This window comes from Montipora capricornis, chromosome 3 (assembly GCF_036669925.1).
Source record: "Montipora capricornis isolate CH-2021 chromosome 3, ASM3666992v2, whole genome shotgun sequence".
NCBI lineage: Eukaryota > Metazoa > Cnidaria > Anthozoa > Scleractinia > Acroporidae > Montipora > Montipora capricornis.
The window spans coordinates 1,422,858-1,445,357 of NC_090885.1; the positions used below are offsets into that span (position 1 = coordinate 1,422,858).

General features: G+C 40.4%; 3 protein-coding genes across 3 annotated transcripts in view; all 3 read left to right on the forward strand.

The window, feature by feature from the left end:
* The window catches only part of LOC138041673 (uncharacterized), a 26,939-nt gene extending 25,651 nt beyond the window's left edge, over window positions 1–1,288 (forward strand). Inside the window, exons 5-6 of the mRNA XM_068887423.1 lie at window positions 1–253; window positions 1,245–1,288. The exon at window positions 1–253 is cut by the window's left edge and continues 143 nt beyond it. Of these exons, the coding sequence (XP_068743524.1) occupies window positions 1–253; window positions 1,245–1,288 (297 nt within the window). The remainder of the gene's footprint in view (window positions 254–1,244) is intronic.
* The window catches only part of LOC138039699 (uncharacterized), a 229,285-nt gene that overhangs the window by 183,394 nt on the left and 23,391 nt on the right, over window positions 1–22,500 (forward strand). The window lies entirely within an intron of this gene.
* LOC138041867 (uncharacterized) overlaps window positions 9,153–22,500 on the forward strand; it is a 33,045-nt gene continuing 19,697 nt past the window's right edge. The window contains exon 1 of the mRNA XM_068887545.1: window positions 9,153–9,393. Coding sequence (XP_068743646.1) covers window positions 9,153–9,393 — 241 coding nt within the window. The remainder of the gene's footprint in view (window positions 9,394–22,500) is intronic.

The window sequence follows — 22,500 nt, forward strand, 5'->3', positions numbered from 1 at the left end:
ACTTGCGTTAAGATGTGTCATTGTGGTGCTTGGTATCCAGGCTGGCTTACTGGAGGACACCCCTCTGTGGAGGATGGTGCTGCCGTGCGTAAAGTGTGTTTCGTGAGAGGTCTGGGATGCTGTGAGGCCTCGGAGTACATAAGTGTTCGCAACTGCAGTGGATTTTACGTTTATAATCTGACGTCTATACCATCCAGTTCTTGCTATTATGGATACTGTGCCAGCACCGGATTTAAAGAGCCAACAACCTCAGGTAGACGCTGTTCCCAACTCATTTTCCTCCTGATAAATTTCCCACGGTTTTTTTTCGACAATACTCACATAAAATATTATATCTCGTTAGGCGTTGCATCTTTTATGTTTAAAGGTACGCTCAGACATATATGTTATTTACCGGCTGGGAGGTCAGTATAGGGAAAAACTGTGCCCGAGGTCTTGAGTGGGGGCCGAGGCCGCAGGCCGAGGGACGTACTCAAGGCCGAGGGCACAGTTTTTCCCTATTTTCATTGATATGATTGCGCCGAAATGGCCACGCGCGGTACATAAATTAGCACGCTTTTTCTCTAGAGACCAGCGTAATAGCGATGGGCATTGAGCACAGTATTTATTCGCCCTCCACACTTGTAATCACCCTGTTATGCGTTCATGCCCCGAGAGGTCGCTACGGAGCCCCCTTTTTTGTCCCACCCACCTCCCCTCGGCGACGGAATCCTCTATCCTGCTGTACTTCTTCGCATGCGCGGAAATTTTTTTCGCCCATATCTTAATATCTCCACGTGTGCCATAGAGGTGCAGCATAACAATGAAAATTCTACTAGTATACTGACCGACTTAAGCAGGTGAATAACGTTTTTTTTTTTCTGCAAACTGGTTTGCAAAAAGTCTTTAACTTTAAACTTTAGTCTTAAACTCCAAATATCTCTTGGTGCATTGAATATAAAAAACAAACAGTTATATTCCATAGCAAGCACAGAGAAATGAGGTAAACAAACTAAACAGCGGCCCGCGACGACTCGGCGGCCCGGTGGCCCAGTCCTGATTTTCCACAGTTTTTTTTGTCCAGCGTTAAATCCACGCGGAAGCACAGATATGCATCGGGTTTGGGGGTGCAAAATGGACGACCATGAGTTTGAATTCGTTTACCATTTTAATAAGCATTTCAATCCATTTCAATCGTTTTCGATCCTTTCTCTCGTTGCTAAGTGAAAAACGTTGTCATTCTCTTTTTATTCGTCTGTTTACAGAACCCGATAGAGAGGAATTCGAAGTCCATTCTCAAATGATGTAAGTTATTTTCAAACCACAGTTTGAGATTGAAAATTTCATAAGCTAAATAATGAGATATGTGAACTGCGAATTGTCACTGAGTTGCGTTTGTCAGTTTATCAGGCAATCACATTGTCACTTTGTAATCATGATCTTACGGTAATTTTGTGCAATGGCAGGCAACAGTTACGAAAGGCGGTCGATTTGCGTTTGCAGCTTTCTTTTTGTAACTCTGAAACTTCAAAAAAAAATCATTCGAAGTTCACATATCTCATTATTTATGATATTTTCACTTTCAAAGTATGGTTTGAAAATAACTTACATCGTTCGATAATGAAAGGCCTTTACACTTTCTTTTTTTCGTGAAAGTTTGTGAGAACTCGAAAAAGCTGTCCAACAGCATTTCTCGTTATCCCAAACTTTCACTTGTGTTTCTATAACTCGATAGGAACACGGAGTACATGTTTTCTGTTTCTTTTATAAAACAACGCGACGAGAAAAAGGAAAACAACTTGTTAACTCTAATTATCAAAATGTAAATTATCTTTGCTCGCACCATCACTACATCAACAGCTCGTGCTAGTTCTGTGTCTCCATCAAGTTATAGAAGAAACACGATTTTTAACCAATCAGCGCGTGTATTTTCGTACGACTGTTTTCTAAAAGAATATATTTTATAAGAATATCAAGGCTGAAATTTGCGAAATTTTAAGAATATTTTTAAGAATAAAGCCGAGGTTTCGAAACGAATAGATATAATTTTGTGTGTTGAAACATCTGTAAATACAATATAATTTTATGTTTTTAAAGTATTATGACAAATTCTTTCTTTTTTAAATAACAAAACCTAGCGAAAACAGATCTAGATACCAAACACTTGTAATTGATACCCAATAAATTCTAAAACGGAAATGTCATAAGCTATAATTTAAGAATAATACAAGAATGATTTAAAGCCTAAAATCGGCAGAAAAATAAGGATATTCATCCTGGGCCGGAAAAACAACATTGTTATAAAAAAAAAAAGAGTGTATTGTGCTATCGGTTTCTGTAAACAGACGAATGAAAAGAGAATGAAAACGTTTTTATCTGAACAACATGCAACAAACAGAAACAAGGATTCAAATGATTAAATTGTAAACGAATTCAAACTCACTGTCGTCCATTTTGCAAGCCCAGACCCGATGCAGATCTGTGCATGCGCGTGGATTTACCGTTGGACAAAAAAACTGTGAAATCAGGACTGGGCCACCTGGTCACCGGGCCTCCGGGCCGCCGGGCCGTCGCGGGCCGTGGGCCTGCTTTTAACAAACCCACAGGCGAATAATTTTCTACGAATTCAAATGCTTTGTCTCGTTGAAAATGGAACAAAAGTTCTTAAAACAGGAGGAAAAAATTAAGTGAAAAATACTCAAACATCTGTCTCTGCCTTCATATCTTATTATTTCAATGATTCGTCTTTGCAAAAATTTAGAAAACTACGCAGGAAAAACTTGTTGACATCAGTTCATGAAAACTTCTCAGCGTTGCAATTTGTTTGCAGTTGACTATTTTAGCTACGAATTCTTATTTTCTTAAATGAAGCAAAATAGAATTCCAAAGAAAATACCGGATGTCAACCGAAAAACTAAGCTCAAAGGACTTCTCTGCCGTTAGTCGTTTTAGTTCAGCGGCGTGTCAACAGTTCACGAAAAACAACAACGCGAAAAAACACAGCGTCAAGATGTGTTTGTTCCCCTATTTTAGCTAGGAATCCGCCGTATATTCATAAATGAAACAATATAAAACGAGATTAGAAAATAGAACTCCAAAGAAAATAACGAATTTCAACCGAAAAAGCGAATTCAAAAACTGATCTGCAGTGTAAGTTGTTTTAAGTTCAACGGCGTGTTAACAGGGACTCGAAAACAGCAAACCGGCAAAGTGTTATCAGCAAAATCATGTGAATATTAGCCTTTTTGAAGAATAACCAGGCCTTTTATTCCATTGCTGATGTTTTTCCTTCTCTTTGCGTCGGTTAGTAAGCGAAAACGTGCATTTTAAGAGGTAAAATCCAGCGTTTCGTTGCGGCGTAGTAAAAACATTTTCAATTAGCCACGACAGTTTCAGCACGGAATAGATTTTGGATCCTGGTTCGTATCGTAAAAAGCTGGACCGGCTATGAGCGCGCGATTAGCCAATTCAATTCAAGGAATTAGGATTCCGGCCCGCCAAGAAGCTTCAGGCAAAAAAATAATGAACGATTATGTTTGGCGCTTGTAGGACTTTTCACGAGTCCTCGCGGGGGTGCAGGGATCCGCCAATAATAAGGCAGGTAAATAATGTAGCGTTATTTTTGTTGTATGATCATTTACAGGTTGCTTTTTCCAGTTTATTCACAAAGTCTACGATTAATTAAGCCTGATTCTAACTACTGACAACAGCAGAAGGACAAGTATCAGACGCTTCACTAATATTCAGGCCAACAAATTGACCGACTCTCAACTGCGTGGCCTCATAGGTCAGTAGGCCATTTCCGAGTTCATGTCTACCTCTTCTTGAAAGCGAGTCTAAGTGCGAAGTTTTTGTGATGGTAATTAGTTCTACTTTACATATGAATGAAAACTAATTGTCATAACAAAAACTTCGCACTTAGACTCGCTTGGAAGAGAAGGCAGACATGAACTCGTAAATGGCCTGTTGATAAGAGCACTTCATCGGCATCACAGAAGTCGTGGGTTCCAATCCCGGGCCGTTGAAGTCACCTGAATTCTTCAGGTGTCTATTAAAGAGATAATTGCTTAAATTGTTAAGGCGAGGTCGATCATTTCTCCAGTTCACCTCTAAACTGCACAAAACAAACATTTGTCAACCAAAGACAAACTTTCCTTGCTTTCCGCCATTGTTCGGAAAACCGCCTTGGTAACGATGTCTTCATCCTGACAGGAAAAATATGGCATCATTGCAGGAATCCGTAAGAATCTGTAGGAATATGTAGGAATTTGTAGGAATCTACTACGCAAATATTCAATAATTTTGTTACGCGTTTCACGGTACGTCCGATAATAAAAGATATTTGACGATCTTTCAGCTGAATTTTTATAATAATTTAATATTTTATAATTTTATAATTTTATAATTTAATGTTCTCTTCAAAATGTGCATAACAAAGACAACATAAACATCACGTACGCCACGAAAGAAAAGTCGCATATTACCTATTCGTTGCATTCTCGAGCAAAACAGAGGAATTTTTACTAGTAACAAATATGTTTTACCTTTTCTTTAGCAATCACCCTTTTAAATTTCAGAGAAATCGACCCATCTGCGAATATTTATGATTTTTTTGGGCGTGACGAAAGGTCAAAGGAATTTAGGCGGACTCGGGCAAGCCGGTAGCCTGCGTAGCAAGCGTTTCCAGCGGGCGAGAAGTGAATTCATTTTTCCGGCCGTGCGAGAATAGGGCAAGCGCAAAAAAAAAAATGGAGAGGGGAGGGGACGAGAAGGAAGGCTTGCGGACAAACCCCTCGATTTTGAAAACTCCCATTCGCCCACGAAACGGAGTCTCTGATTGATACGGCTCGGATTTTTTGATTGAAACCTCTCAGTCCCTTATGTCATGAAAAATGAATTCGCTTCTCGCCCGCTGGAAACGCTTGCTACGCAGGCTAGGAAAGTTGAGGCATTGAGTTACGCGACGCGAGGCGTGATAAATATACGAAATTGCTCCGAATTGAAAAGTATCCTTTCAGAAGACAAGAACATCATTCTGAAAGCTTATTTTAAGCCAAAAGTAGATTCTGGAGGTAGTTTTGAGAGTGGAAAAAACAAGTAAACAGCTGAAGGTATAGACAAGCCACGTGGACTTTGCACTGAATTATGTTTACGCAACAAAACGACGCTACCTCTTTTTTACATGGAAATCCCTCCCCATGTATTTTTCCGGTGAATTCCACTAAAATTCCTTTTTTTCTCTACTTCGTAGACGCCATCTTTGGTCAAGCTACAGAGTGATTTTGGCATATCACAGAATGAATCATTTCAATCGATTTCAATAAAAACCTGGCCAGTGACTGGGTTATTTAGTAAAACTCCGGCCTCCCAAATTTGGGCGGAAACGGAAGTAACCCCAGTCGTCCGCATTCGGCTGAAGTCATGTGCCCGGGCAAGAAATCAATAACTCATTTTTTGCCCGGACACATGACGGTTTAATTATTAATTTTTTTCCATGATCATGGATGGACATATTTCCATTTGATTTCCATTGAAATCATTTAACTCCCTGAAGAAGTCAAGCCGTGCCTGACAAAATAATTGGTTAAACAAAAAAATACATATCCTCACAGCCGTACAACCAGCCTTACATAATTATTTTGTTTTTAGTCTACAAATTATTTGCTGGTTAGATCTCCCAAGATCAAGCACTTGTACTTTGTTCAGCTGACCCTTGCATAAAAAATTTCCATGTCGTCCATATAGAATTGGTGGGTAATCGTCGCCTCCTGGATTTCATAAATATATTGTTTTACGGCGCTGTTGTAATTTTTGGTGCAACTTGTCTCTCTAGAACTGACTTCTAGTTTTCCGGCAACGCTACCCGCGACGTTGCAACGATTTTTTCAAGAATTGCGTAGTGTAACATGTCCTGCAACATGTGTCGCGACAGTTTGCGTCATCGGTCAATGAAAATGTTCCTGTAACCTCATGTGATCATCGAAAACGAGACAAGTTCCTGTGTAACACCCGTCAAGCAACTGGTCTCGCGATATTAGATGAACTATTGTGGCGACAAAATTGCAAAACAAGTTCAAAAAATTAAACGAGACTTACTTAAAGTTGAAGTTTGATTGAAATTGTATCAGTCGTCTGCAGACAGAAATACACTCTGCAGGAGAAACTGCACTTTTTTGGGCTTTGTGTCGCCACTCTATTTTTAACGGTGATCGAATCGAAAACCAGTACCTGATCAGCAGTCAACTTTTAAAAAGCAGCTGACCTTGATGAGCTCTGAACTCTAGCCCGCGATAGGGTAACGTGATACTGATAAGCGGAAACCTTGTTTTGACAGGTGTCAATTGACCATAACATGAAAGATGTACGGTGTAAATTAGCCTCGATAAAGATCTAAACTTGAGCCCGAGATACTGGGCGCGATCCATTAGGGCAAAAATTCCGGTTTGAATTTCCGAAATTCCCAGGTGCTGAATGTAACAGATCTTTCCACTTCGGCGAACCGTGGATGGTTCTTCCACGAATGTCAAATGGAACAAGAAATTTCCGCAATTTCCGATATTTCGGAAAAATGGAGACCTCGAGAGGTTGACCAATTTTTTCGAAATGAACGTTCCGGAAAAGACCCTTGCGTTAGATTCTAGACCGAATTTTTCGGAAATTTTAACCAAATAAATCGCACCAATGGTCACGTGATACTGGTTACATTGGCATACATGGATGGGTGGACGTTCGTACGGGCGTTGACGTCGAATTTTCTGCTAAAGACACTGAACAAATTTCCTCGATCAAAATATGGAACTGGACGAGTGTGTTCCTTATGAGACTCTTTTCTGTTTTCTGAAGAGACTGATACTAATCATTTAGAATAACAAACATGGCTGTCGGATTTTCCCTCATTACTACATAAGTAGTAATTTTCACCTGCTGTTGTGCAGCTATGAGCTATAACAGCATCCGCGTGAATTGACTGAAACCCGCACGATTCATTTGAACAGCTAAACAACAAGGTCATGGGGTCCGGTTTTTTATTTCTTTTTTTTTTTTCAAGGAGCATGGAACTAGGGGGACAAAGGAAACGGAACAGGATTTTCCGATCATTCCGGGAAAACCGAGAAAAGAGAAATAGCTTTTCAAAAACTTTCGAACTCCTTGGAATTATGAATGGGCTTGTTATAGAACTTGTGAAATACACAATCATTTTTCCAACTGGCGAACTTCATTACTTTTTTCAGAGGAATCATGTTGACTGAACACCGTACTTGCTGAAGCTGCCCTTGTGATTCTTGTGATGTGGTATTTGAACACTGTGGTGTCAACACCCAATTGGTGTACATTCTTTGCCCACCTTGGCATTGTGTAGGAATGGTTATCACTACTCCCACTACTGCTTCCTCATGTGTTTTGTTTAAATTTAATAAAGAAATCGGCCATAGAAAAGAAATTATCTCACTCAAATTCAGAATTTGCGGGAGCATATACGCACTCTGGCAGCCACAGACAGCCTCTCGTCTGAAGGAGATCTTGCAATATTGAGAAGAGGCTGTTCCCATCTTGGGGAAGAGTGCTTAACATGTTGGTCAATATGAAACAAATATGAGGCTGCACCATCCTTCCGCATGTTCTGACGGTTTATTAAGTAAATTGTCTGGCAGCGTTGTCCTGTTGCACGTGCACATAACATAACAAACGTATAGGTGAGGGATTGTAAGACCCTTAGGTATTCAAGGACTAATGAGATGTCCTTGGTCGTTAAGTACTTAGATAATGCTGGTCGGGACTGAAACACTCCTCTAATGAGACGTTGAATGAGGGGGTGTGTCCCAATAGTAATATTCTTGTCTAAAACTATAATTGTGGATAATTCACTCCTTGCAGTGTTAATACGACTGTGTGTTAATACAGTGTGTTGTGTTGCTGCACTAACTCATGAAATATTTTTCCACACTAAAAGAGAAATTTCGTATCACCAAGCGGCCATGTTATGTCTTCTATTTATTTCTTTGATCAATTCATCTGTAACAGAGATCAATGCTGCCTTGCTTAAAAACGTGGGTATAAAAGGGATTTAACAAGTTCAATTTTTCCTAGCAAAGTAAGCCCTCTCCACTTCCACATGTTCAATATTTCTTGTAAGGACTTGAAAATTGAGTTGGAATTTGCTTTTGTTCTAGATGGTGTATGGTAATCGAAAACAATTCCCAATATTGCATTTTGTATTTTTCTCAATGTCCCCGATAGGAACTTCTTTAATACCGAAAAACCGCAAGTTTTCATGTCGCTGATAGACCTCCACATACGCATTTTCATCTCTGAGCTGGTTAAGCTCGGCCTCCATTTTAGAGGCAATACCCAGAAACACCAAGACGAGGACAATTCCAAAACGCTTTGTTTTTAATAACCGTACAGCTACTAAGAATACACCCGGGAGCTCTGCTTTTAGGCTTGGGTTAAAACTAGGTACAGTGCTTATTCAACCTATAATACTCGTCATTTGTTGGAACATCCACTGAATTGGGGGAGGGGGGATAAGACGGGATAAGCTGCGATCTTGTAACACGACGATTCTAGACCATTCGTGTAACGTGTTCCAACAAAATGTGTCTAGTATTGTATGTAAAACGAGGATCACGAATTTAACCCGGTTAAATTAGTGATCCTCGTTTTACCTACAATACTAGACACATTGGGGGGGCGTTCAAACCCAAGGCACGGTGTAACCCTATCTCTTCAACACAGGTCTTGTCTTCTGTCCGTTGGAAGTAATCTGTATTCTTTGGAAGCAAAAGGACAGAGTCTTGTGATATGATTATAACAAACTGATCACCACACTACCTACACAGTAACACTTCAAAAATGGTAAAAACGGATTCAACCTGAGACCGGATTTGACTGACAACAACAACGCTGTACCGATTTGTGTTGCCAAGTGCGAAGGTCATTTTATTCAGGCTCCTTGTTTAAGTTACTTGATACATCCATCTGAGATTATTTCCTTTATACAATGAAAATAATTTCTTTTCTTTGGTTTTTTAAAGTTTTCCAAGAAACGTCTTTTAAATGGAACGATTGGAACCGTCTCATTTTATCCTTTTAATCATGGATGCCCATATCCACATTACAGCTGGCAGATCGTAGCGAAGAAAGGAGAAAAAGTCAAGTTAGAGATTTAATACATGGAAAGTTATTGGTGGGGCGGGTCATGCACTCTTGGTTACTTGGAAATTCAAAATGGAACCTACGCAGATGGCAAAGCGACGAATACAAGAACGTGTGGTTATCTCTTATCTGGCATTATAACATTTTACTCGCACGCAGGTCAGAGCCTAGAAGTGGTGATGTCAAACCTTTATTGGAGCTGGACCTACTTCACAGCTACTTACACAGTTATAAGTTACAACGACACTGTGTCCAACGGTAAGCACACTCAAGTGAATCTGCAGAGTCAATAGTGATTAGCAGTTGAAAATACCTTCTTGTAGCTTTTTGTGCAGGTCGTGCAAAAATCGAGGATATCATTAGAATTTCAAATGACACAAGGTTTAGTAACACATTTAAGAATAATTACTAAAAACAAAACTTTTGCGACGTTTCGAAGACTCCGTGTCTTCATTATCAAGCTACTAAAAAAAACTGAGCAACAAATGTAGTGAAATATGTGTTTTCTTCTAAAACTCGTTAATAGTTTATTATGCTAACAGCCTATCAAAACATCGATAAACGTCACTTTTATTTACCTTAATACCTGATAATCTATGATCATTCTGAAACGCCTGGTGGCGGCTTCAGTCCCAGGGGAGTGCAGGGCTGAATATGCAAACAATGCAATTATTTCTCAAATGAAACGACCTTTATGTAAAGGTCACTTGGGATCTTTAAAGAAAGGTCAGTAGTGACCATTACATAAAGATCACTGGTGATCTTTATGGAATAGTCCTAATCATTTTCATCGAAATTTCAGCCATTACAAACGTCTAGGCGTAGAATTTTACCCATATTCCTTCCACAATTCTTCAACAAATCTTGTGAACCAAAACATTGAGCCACTTTGCCGGCATGCTAACCACAGTTAATAGAGAGGACTGGTGTTGAAGCCCGGCAAACATCAAAGGATCAAACAAAGATGCCAAGATTTAGGTTGGAAAGTCCACGATCGTGCACAATATTTTGTCTTTGCCCTCATGCATGAATTACGTAACCAGCACGTTTCTATTGGTTAGTTCCTCACAACGGAGTAATCAACTATTGTGTTTTGTGAAAGGTCAAGGCCAAAAAAGAGAACAAAAACCTACAACAAAAAAAGTTGTCGGGTTTCATAACCATTCCCGTCTATTCACAGGTCACCCAGGCTCACTGTGTGTAGGTAAATATAGAGAACATACGAGGCGAAGTTTAGATCTGGAAATTTGCAAGAAAATGGAAATAAAAATGGATGAAACTTACCATGTGGTGAGCTGTTGTTGTCTTTAATACGTACACGAAGTTTCGGGAAAAATGGTCCCCGTCCCGTACACCTTCCTTCATAGTATAGTGACAAGGTAGGAGACGGAAGCCAGCGTAGAGACTCCGATCGACCCAAAACAAGCACGATTTTTTTCGTGAAAATCGAATCCAGTCGCTAGGCTCGTGGAACGTGAATTTCTCTAATCCACTGAAGCATCTCCAGGTAGCAACGCGAAGCCACCAGACTCCGTAAAACTTGCGGCCAGAAAGCGTTGTACTCGCGAAGTGTCCAATTCAAAATGGCACTGAACTCGGGACGCCTGGTGACGAGGGGAATCTATGTCCCCCTCCAGGGAAAGGCGTCCCACATTGCTCAGTGCGTTTTATTTTTAGCAATTTGATACCCCCTCCCTCCAGAACTTATTAAACTCATATGTTCTCTATATACACACAGTGAGCCTGGGTTACCTGTGATCTATTAACTATGTGTTAACAACGTTCGTATCTAGACTTTAGTTTGGATTTTGTCCAGTTCCACGTCGAACCCTGCTTCTTCGTTCGCTGCTTATTTGTTGAGCCTTGCATTACCCCACTGTGCGAAAATATTAAAGGACCATTTTTTGACATATTGTGTTGATTTTGGAGGGGATTTTTCCAACAGTGCTTCTTCTTCATCGGCAGTTTTCAATTTTCTGAACTTTCTCTTACGCAGCATTTTTAACCAACCTCCTTCAACTATGGACAACAAAGAATAAGGACTGAAGGAAAGAAACATGCTTTTAAAATTACCATACTGCTTATAAGGTCCACTTGTTTTTCATGTATGCTGATATCTTCCCTCGCAATTTGAAGCTGTGTTCGGACTCCCGAGGGACTTGCGGAGCACTTTTCCGAGACAGACGGCTCATTTTTGCCATCTATAAAGTTTGTTTCGCTAATCACCAATGTGAACGAGGAAATTGGTATTTTGCGAAACAACGTTTCATAAAATGACCATTGTTGCAAATCGATATATTTTTTCCCTCTACCTAGTAAAATTAGTCTGTTTTATGCATCGGAACTCATTTCGGAGAAAGGCGGCTTATTCTTGGGATCTTGAAAGTTTGTTTCGCCAATTACCAACGGCCGTGTTTTCACGACAGCCGTTGTCTCACTTATCATTCCTGAAAGTGGTTTGTTTGCGGACTTCGTTAAGCGACCTAAAAATGATACGAGTTTTCACGGGTAAGATCAAATGAGGAGCACGCCTGTTGTATTTCAGGTTTGAATAACTGCAAGCGACTCCTCATTGGCCAAAAGTAATTGCCACCTCGCTTAAGCTACGTGGTTTGGGGGCTCATTACATTTAAGCCGACTCGCTTAACTTTAAGCTTAACTTTAAGCGAGATGGGAAAGGAACTGTTTTCACGAAATTTTCGTTTGTCAGTAGCTAAGCGACCTGAATAACCGCTAGTGAAAACACGGCCAATGAGACTGAGGAAATTGGTATTTTGCAAAACAGGGTTCTATAGCGTGACGATTGTTGGAAGGTCAAAACATCGTTCCTTTAACGTAGTCGGTTTGGTGGAAAAGCCGGGGCGCGGGTTGCCGGGGGCTATGGAAGACACGGGGTGCCGGGGTCTGTGGAAAACACGGGTTGACTAAATAATGAAAAAAAAAAATAACGTTTGCGTATCGTTACTGTAAAAAAAGCACTTTAATGGGAACTTAACTGGAACATTTAAACTGAGATTTAGCAGGAACGTAATGTTCAAGTAAGTTGGTTCCAGCGGTTAAAAATACAGTATATATTTAATGGGAAAAGGCTGACGGAAAAAATACTTAGAAAAAATATCTAACAGCAAGTAACTAAAACAAACATCGATCGTTTGAAAAATTCGGTTGAAGTAATGAAATAAAATAACGTTACTGTTTCATAATTCTTTTTTCCCAAGTTCAAATTACAGGGATGATTTTTATCCTACGTAATTTTGAACATTGTTTGGGATTGTATGAGCAGCCTTCGCCGTTGCCGTCGCCTTTGCCTTCGCCAGTCCCAGTCCCGCTGGTGCCCAGTAATGTGCGGCAATTCTACGTTTACTCCCTCCAACTGAATATAGTTAGCTTCCCTTATCCGCGCATTGGGCAGTTTTCATTTCTCATTTACAGTATCTCCCAGCTAAAACAACGACGTGTTTTGGCTGTGGCAATAATTTAGAGCCCAATTCTTCTATATCTCCATCTTCGGGCGATCTTGTCATCGTTTCAAAGATGGCGAGGGAATGCACTTGCCAAGGGAAACTGTTCAGAAAGCCGGGAAATGTTTATTTTCCCTGTCATGTCCACTATGTACTATACAACGGAAACGACATTTTTTCAAAGTAGGTGGTGTTCAGTTCCTCCAGAAATCGAAACTTTACAGACAATTACGCACAAGCAATTACACTAAAAGGGGATATGTCTCGCACAATGATGTAATAAAAAGTAGAGTGAAACATTACAATAACCACTTAAAACTGTTGACCAACATAGAAGACGTACGGCAAAAGGAAAGAGAAGCATGGATGAACACAAATGGACAAGATTGAAATGGATTGTATTTGGGCAATCTTGAAAAACAATCGGCCCGACGTTTCTCAAGTTTATGGCAAATCGCCTGGATAAAGGTTGTTTTTGCTCAGAATCATCTTGTTTGTGATGTAGCAATAGTAGCAATTTCATTATTTAGTTTAATTAGTCACCCCGTGTTTTCCACAAACCCTGGCACTCCATGTTTTCCAGCGCCCCAGCTTTTCCACGTAACCAACTTAGTCATGTCTACAATTTCTGAACAATCGTACATTTCTTCTTCTATTCATTTTGTTTCTTTTTGCTTCGTTTCGCAAAATACCGTCGGCCCGAACAAAGCTCTACTGTCTAATCTACGAGTTGCTGTTCATTAGGAGATTGCAACCTAAACTTAATACACAATCAGATACTGTCTGTGCAAAACTTTTTACATGACCATACATTATTTTGAGCTTTTAGTTTTACTTTCAATTTTTGGTGTGACAATAGACTATTTTTATACTTTTAGCTCCAACCTTAATTTTTGAAATATTTCACACTTCTCTCACATATATATATTTCACTAGCTCAGTTTTTATTATTAGCTTGGAAGTGAAGACATGGAGTCTTCGAAGCGGAGCAAAAGTTTGTTATCGCTGATTTTTATTCTTAAATGAAGTATTAGAATGTTGTCTAAAATAATTTTCTCCTAGAAATCAGCAGAGGACTCACCAAATTCCGCAAGATGGGGCTACAAAATGGTAACCGATAACAAAAAAGTATGCATCAAGGATTATCAACTGTGACGAAAATATACGTTGAATTTTCTCTCGGTGTTTCGTTGTCTAGTAATGCCCAATTTTCTCCACCATTTAGGTTCAAAAATTGAGAAATGGTTGAAACGTTTGTTGGAATTTGTCACTGAGGATTTTAAGGACGTTCGCGCGAAAATTTTTCAACATTGATTTTTTTCTGAAACTTTTACCACTGTAAGATGATGAGTTAGTTATGTCAGAAATGTAAAAAAAAATGGGGGTCACCGACTTCGTTTTGGAGAGAACATGCCAGGAAAAACACCCAAAATGTGACAAAATCGGGCTTCGTTAGCGAATAAGGCCAGTGACAGTAAACCCAAATGTATTGCAATTAAATCTTCGAAGTGAAATCTTCTCTGCCAAATATTGTTTAAGTGGGCTTATTAAGTGAATTTAGTCAACTGGTGAGGTTCCTTAAAGATAAAGTTCGCATTTAGCGACCACAGTTTTACTCGCCTTGCAGCCGCAAGATGGCAAGATTTGATGTCCCGTGAGCAGAAATCTTGAATTTTTTTTAACTTCCACATTGATTTTTTGTTCATTTTTGGACAACGTGGAGATAATTGTAAATAAAATCCGTTTCTGGAAGAAAAATAGGGGTCAACGAACGTCCAAGACCGTTAAATCCAGGCAAAGCTATGGCAATGGCCTTTTGCCCTATCATTTCTCATTTTATTACTTAGCGCGCGCTCGTGTATGACGTGGCCTGTGCATTTGCGTGCGCAGTAAGGATGCGCAGAAACAATTGGCGCGAACGTGGTTAAGAAACGACGGCGGCTGCGTCAATCGTAACAAATTATTGTTTGAAAGACACAGTTATGGCGCATTGCGGCACGCATTTTATTTTATAGTGGACACCAGTTTAGTTTTACATGGCAATAGGAACGGTTTCGCTACTGTTTTTTTATATATTGTCAGTAGCAGATGACTTTTAATGACTATACTATTGCAATCATATCATTCGCTACTTTGCAAAACCAAAAATTTCTAAGATTAAAAGGCTTACTTCAACCCTAATCTTTAGCCAGTGTTTCGGCCTCAGGAAAAGCTGTGTCCGTTACACCATCAAAATTTGATGTTTACTACGTATTTGAAAATGGAGCTTGCATAAGGAGAGCTTAATTGCAATAACAATGCAAACTCAAGTGCTCTTTAGAAAATGAACAATTTCGTTAAATTTGTCTTCCGCGCAGAATTTAAAATATCAGTCACACAAAAGTGTACGACTCAGTAATTAGCGCCTACCTTGAAGAAACTGAAAGATCAGGAGTGCTGTTAAATTCATAGCTCACTGGATATCCGATCCTCCAGTTTCGAGAAACTTCACTGCAATGCAACATAAGAACCAACAAAAACAGTTGGTATGTCTTTCGTTGTCCTTGTAACCTGTTTCTTGCTTAAAGTGCTCCTATGACCAAAAAATCATTTCTTATTTTTCTTTGTATTTCAAAATTATGTTAACTAAACACTAAGCGACCAAAGTTTTAAGCCTTGATTTGCAAAGACACCTGTTTATTTCAAGCTAGTGAGCCTTTGACGTCACTTTTCGCTGGATCCAACCGTCTGAGGTCCAATCGGTCAGTAATGGCGGACCGCGAAATCCAAACTTACACTTGATGTAAACGGCCTTTGGATAAAAATCAAAGCTCAAAATTTTGCCAGTCAGGTGTTAAGCGAGCACACTTTCAAAATCTGAAGAAAAAAAGGAAATTTTTTTTTTTGAAAATCACAGGGGCACTTTAAAGGGAATGTAAACCCCAAAACTCTATTTTTTCTGTTTACATAGTTAATAAGAACACACTTCTAGTATACCGAAAAGTGCTATTCTTATTTGCAAGCGTGCACCTTTTTACGTAGAAAATCCTGTTCGAAGTTCGAAGTACCCGCCATTTTGATTGAGACATCTTTACTTTACTCACCGGTAGAACCTTTGCCGACCGGAAGTGAAAGTTCTTTCTCCAATACGAATATGGTAAAGCGGTGTGTTGAAATAAGTTTGAACTAAAGTTGTTCAAGTTAAACGAGCCAATTTTGTAGAACCAACAAAACACTCGATGATTTGTAGCGTTTACTTTATCCCCGACTGCTTCAGCCAAAATGAATGATAAATATGTAAAATATTAAAAAACTAAGATCGAACAACTACCTTTTTGCTAAAAATATCTAAGAACTATGTACAACATTGTAGTTCATAAAACTATTCGAGCAACGCTTGGCACTTAGCATGAAATTCAGGAAGAGGCCATGAAACCCGTGGTTCTCGTTGTTTACAATATTATTGAAAAGACGTTCAGTTATCTCCTGCCGCCTCTGATACAGGGTCCACTCTTCTCTAATAAAACTGGTTTTAGTGGCTTTCACTTTATATAGGAAGATCCAAAGTCTGCAGGAAATATGCGCCACGAATCTTGTTGGCCCGCGACCCCCACATCCTTGCCATGAAGGTAGCCCCAGCACCAACGCGCACGAGTTGTCTGTAGGCAATGTAACGAAAATTCCTGCACAGAAGATGTAATCAATTTCTTAGTTACTCCACAACTTACCAAGCTGACATAGTTTTCATATCGACTTCGTAATGTGACGGTATAAATTAATAGTAAACATACTCGTGTATGATTGTCCGTGCCATTGTTTCAAGGACCCAGAAAGGCCACCCATCAAGTCAGTTCGACTGAACTCATGGGTGCTCTGTAGCACAGAACATTTACAGGTCTTCCGCCTTCTGCCAAAAGTTTCCCGATTTCTTCACAGCTAACGCTCTCACGAACTGTGGGCATCGGCTGGCACATTCCACACGCACCTAGAATATAGAAAACGGCAACAAAATAAACATTAGAACATCAGCTGAGGCAAATTGATGTTATAAATAAAATACTAAAGGATGTGGACGAAATGAAAAGAAAAACAATTACAACTCTGTGTTCACTAAGCGATTCGTTTCACTCTCCGTCTGTTCCTCGTTCATACTTTCAGGCTCCACATTACGACCGATTCTACATGGTTCAAAACAATAAGGACAAGGGCCTGTAAAATCCTGACTGGTGGCTTTTAGGCGCGAAACCGATATTAGACCAGACCAGAAAAGCATGCAAAAAAAATTACTAAACCAACTGTCACAAGATAGTCCGCTGGCTCAGACAGAGCTCACAAGCTGTTGTCTACACTAAAGGTGAAAGATAACAGCAATCAAATTGAAACATTGCTGAGGACACAGTTCATAGATCCAACGTCAGTGGTGGCTTTACGACACGACCAGAGCGAGTCCTGTATGAGGGATTGTTTGTCCCCTGTGTCTGGGCAACTAGTGTAGGTCCTGGAATGCTTGTAAGGGCTGCTTCCTCACTGTGTGAACATTCTCGGGCCACTTGGGGAGCATTCGTCCGGGTTGCATGGCTCTTGGTCGCTGGAGGAATCTGGCTTTTGCAATGATTTTTTGTTTGCCTTCAGGAGTAATCTTCTGTTCCTCCTGTACTGCCCTCCATCATTCGTGCGAACTGTGTACGATCTGGGGGTGTTCTCCTTTCGCGAAACTGTGGCAGTCTTCCAAGTTCTTTGGATGTAAACGTGTGTCCCAATTTCTGAGGGCTGTAGCTGTTTAGTGCCTTTGTTGTAATAGTATATCGTTGGGAGGCTTGTTTCAGGCTTCGTCTCTCGTTGGCCATCCTTGGGTTGACGACTTCTGGCTTTAGCTGGTCTCTGGTTGCCGGGAGCGAGACACGCAGTCTTCTGCTCATCAAGAGCTGCGCTGGAAAAGATAATCCATCTATTTGAGTGTTCCTATATTCCAGGGGACTGAGGAAAGGTTCGTGGGACCCAACCTTGGCTTTCTTAAGTAGTTGTTTTGCTGTTTGAACCAATCTTTCCACTAATCCATTCGCTTGTTGGTACATGGGACTGGTGGTCACATGTCGGAAGTGCCACTCATAGGCAAAGCGGAGATATCTTCAGCGACAAATTGGGGTCCGTTATCAGATACCACCTTCTCAGGAATACCGAACCGCTCAAATATGGCTTTCATCTTGTTTATTACTGCTGAGGATGTAGTGCAGGCCATTCGTTCTGGTTCAAAATATCTGCTGCGGTAGTCGACCACTATGAGATAGTGCACATCCTCAATCTGGAATAGGTCTACAGCTACAGTTTGCCACGGCCGTTCGAGAATTTCATGTGATGTCATGGGTTTCTTTGGATTGCATCTGTGGAATTCCAAGCAGGTAAGACAGCTTGAGACCATGTCTTCTCTCTGACCATGTATGTTTTGCACGGCTTTTGCACTTCACTGTCCCCATGGGTCCCATGTGAATTCGTTTCAACATCTCTCCTCTAAGAGCGGAGAGAATGAGAATTCTCTCTCCTTTGAACAAAAGTCTTCATCTCTATAGCTCCAGTATGGTAGGATTGACTTCTTTGATCTGGCCACCCAATAAGGGTAATTGTAATCAACTACTGTAGATCAGGGTCCTCCTTTGTACAGATCTGTAGCTCTCAAATTTTGTTGTCAGAGACTGGTAGAGAGATTATCATGGCAGGAACTTGGGCATCAAAAGCCCATGAGTGTCATTGGGGTCCTTTAGATTCAAACGGGAAAGCGTATAAGCAACTGGTATATTCTTACCAAGTTTGTGGAGCATCATCCTTTGAAGCCGTGGAGGGGCCGCTGACAACTTGCCTCTATAGGCTTGTGATAAGTGATAATCTCAAGAGACCTTCCGTAGATGTACTGATGGAGCCGTTCAGTTCCGAACACTATGGCATACATCTCTTTTTCAATTTAAGCATAGTCTTTTCTCTGAGGGCGTGAGGGACTTTGCCTCCTACGCGACGGGGTTTTCATTCTGCAGCAACACCGCACCTAGACCATGCTGACTTCCATGTTACGCTCTTACTTGCATCAAAGTAGGCTAATGTCCCTGCAAAAGCAATCAACGTTGTTAGTTTTTCAAAAGCTGCCTCCTGTGCACAGTCCCATAAAAACTCTGAGTCTTTCTTCAGTAGACTTCTCAAAGGTGCTGTGGCGTATGCCAAATTGGGAATGAACTTTGATAGGTGGTTGACCATGCCTAGCAGGGTTTTCAGCAGATTCTTGTCCCTTGGAAGTTCCATATCCTGAATGGCAGCAATCTTTTTTGGATCAGGCTGCACTCCCTTGTCGGACAACAAGTGACCGAAATAGTTCACTTTTTTTGTTCCGATAACACAGTTTTCAGCATTCCACTTTATTCCAATTTCCCTCGAACGATAGAGAACTCTCTTCAGGTTTCTGTCATGATCCTCTTCGGACGTACCCCAGACCAACATGTCATCAATGATGGACATGCACCCCTCGATACCTTCGAACGCCATGTCCATAGTTTTTTTGAAATACCTCCTGAGCTCAGTTTATTCCATGCAATGGGCATACGGGTGAATTGATATCGCCCAAATGGCGTGTTGAAAGTGGTTAGCATCGAGCTTTCATCATCAAGCTTAATTTGCCAATAACCAGAGGTGGCATCCAATACGCAAAAATATTTAGCATCTTATAGCAATAGAATTAGATCCTCCAGAGCTGGCAGTGGGTAATGTTCCCGGATGATGGCGTGGTGTAGCTCACTGGGATCGAGACACTCTCGTAAAGCGCCTGTTCACTTCTTTTATGGTGTTGCGATCGAATTCACCCAGTCTGTTGGCTCAGGTTTGAGGTGAATTTTATGCACCCCTGCAAAAGTCCTTAAGCCCTCAAGCAGGTCACTTTACTATTTTAGCACGTCGTTTTGGTTCTGCCCAGGGTTTTGCATTTCTTCCACAGATAATATTAACCGTTAATATTATCAAGTTGATCAGCTATAACGAGAGGCATGATGTTAAACGTAAGACTGGTGGTGCTTGTGTGGATAACACATAGAATTCAAGCATTTAGTTTAAGGAAGAGTTCTAAGGGAATCATATTCACTTGTGCACCCGTATCAAGCTTGAAACTTACTTTTTCATTGTACTAGCCTACCTCAATATCCAGAAAGACTTGGTTTGAGGACCTAAGTCTCCAGATATGGTTTCAACAAACAAACTGTCACTTGTTTAGAGGCTAGTCTCGCTTACTTTGTGTATCCCTTTGCTACCAGTCTTGCACATTTTGGCAAAATGATTTGCCTTTCCGCATTCAGTTTACGACATGTTTTTCCCGCAGTGAGCAGTGAACAGTGACCAGTCTTACAAGTTGAGTATACCTTATACAGTCTTCTAAGTTATGCCTGGAGATACAGTGAAAAGTCTCAGAAAGAAAAACGAGGACTTGCAAACTCAATTAGAAAAGCTACGGTCAGAATTTAAGAATCTGAAGTCTTTGCTTGCTGCAAGAGAAACGATTGCTGCGGGTGAGACCAATGGCGGCGTGGATGGCGAAAGCGTAAAGAGCCTTGAGTTCCCCAGCAGTGAATATGATGACCTGATTGCCTGATGCTAAAAGGCAACTCCAACCTCTTAACGAGAGATTGTCAAATCTTGTTAAAGAAGTGGATGAGATTGCTGAAGCTATCGACGCCATTTAACGATACACTTATCATTACAATGTCAAAATTGTTGGGATACTCGAAGTTCATTCCCGCGAGTCAGCAACAGAAACGTCCACCCTTTGTGTTAGGTTATTTTGTGCAATGGGAGCGAAAAGTTCCATGCAAGATATCGATATCGCCCATCGTACTCCATCCAGAAGCGCCACTTCAGGCCCCAACCCGATTATTTGCAAGTTTTCGCGTAGAGTTACTAAGGAAAATGTCATAAAACATCGTAATGATTTTAACAAGCTTACTCCAAACTCCGTTGAATTACCAGAAGAAGAGTCCTTATCTGATGCCAAAATGTATGATCATTTAGCTAAGACCCAGAAGCTGCTAGTTGATGCTAAAGCGTTCCAGCAAAGATATCGCTATAGTTTCTGCTGGATGAAAAATTTTACTATCCTCATCAAAAAAATCGGAAGATTCTCGTCTTGTGAAGATAAGTAGTTCTACCGACCTTCAAGATCTTGCCGAACAGGAATGCAGAGCAAGCTAAGCTACTTATTATTATTGTTTTATTTTGAACTATCGTTGCCCTAATACATAATTGATTCGGGTTTGATATCTCTACCCTTTAATCATTTAGATAATGCTTCTTTTAATGCTGCCCTGTACAGTGAATTATCCCACGGCCCTCTAAATTATGATACCGATCGGTTAGGCAGCTTTTATTTAATCAAATCGAACAACCCAAAGTCTTCTGACCCTTATACCAGAAACCTTGATCCTGATGGAAATTTTTCTTTTTGTCCAACTGCAAGTAATTATTACGTTGAAGATGAAATTAACTCAAAGGGTGAAAGGCTGCAACTGATTATTTTAATTTAAGTTTCTCTTTACTTCATTTGAACGCCCGTAGTTTGATCGGAAATTTTGATCAGTTTAAATCATTACTTGATCATCTACAAAGGCCGTTTTCTACAATAGCAGTTTCTGAGACTTGGCTGAATGATCTCTCTGCTGACCAAGTAAATATACCGGGATATATTTTCATTTCTAACCATCGCAGTGGCAAAACTGGCGGAGGAACGGGTTGAGATAAACTAAGAATAAAGCCACGATTCGAGCCAGGATTCGAGCCAGGATCCCAGCTAGGATCCGAGCCAGGATTCGAGACCTAACCGAGACCTAACGTAACCTAACCGAGACCTACCCTAACCCTAACTAGACCTAACTAGACTAGAACCAACCTAAATAGACCTAACCTAACCGGTTCGAGACCTAACCTAACCGAGAGATTCCAGAACAAATAGCGGAGAAAGCTCATCTTAGCTCGATACCTGGCTGGAATCCTGCCTCGGATCCTAGCTCGAATCCTGGCTCGAAGTTTAGGTATCCTCGAACAGAGTAGGCAGAATAGCCTTGATTACAAAATTCGTTCACATTGTAATTATTCTGATCCCGATGTTATTGAATCATTGTTTGTTGAAATTTGTGTTCCCCGTGGGAAAAACCTTATAGTAGGTTTTCTCTATCGCCCCCCTTGTTGCAATGTCGCGGCTTTCTTAGAAACGTTTACAAAATTTTCTAGAAGTGACAAATATTGTTATCTTGCTGGCCATTTTAACCTTTGATCTGCTGACCATGAACCCACCCAAGAATTCGTTGATTGTTTGTTTCCTCATATGTTTCTTCCTTTGATAAGTAGGCCGATACATATAACTGCATATTCGGCCGCGTTAATAAGCCTTATCACGGTTTTGACCGCCATTTTGACGGGTAGGCAAAGCGTAAAGCATTTGAAGTGTTTATATGGGGATCCGATGTCAAATAATTTTCGCTAAACGCTAGTTCTAAAAAAAATATGAATTGCGAACTGCATATACAGGGTAAAGGATTATACAGACCAATTTCTAGCGACTAACCTTCATTAAAAGCTGCGTGGTAGCGTTTTCGATTTTTCCATACATTTGTCTGTAATTGTACTGGAAATTCGCAGGAAAAAATTACAGACAAATATATGGAAAAATTGAAAACGCTGCCGAGCAACTTCTGTGAAAGGTCTTTTGCCCTATACGTTCAGTTGTCAAGTCATAAATTTTTCAGAACTACAACAAGTTGCAAAATTGTTGAGACACTTTCATTAAAAAACACCTTTTCTAGCTTCCAATGCCCGCCGTATCTAGAATTTAAACCTTTCCAACTTCCTCTCCCATCTCCCCCTTTCAATGTTGACTGCTTAAGTTCCCAACATTTTTTTGTCT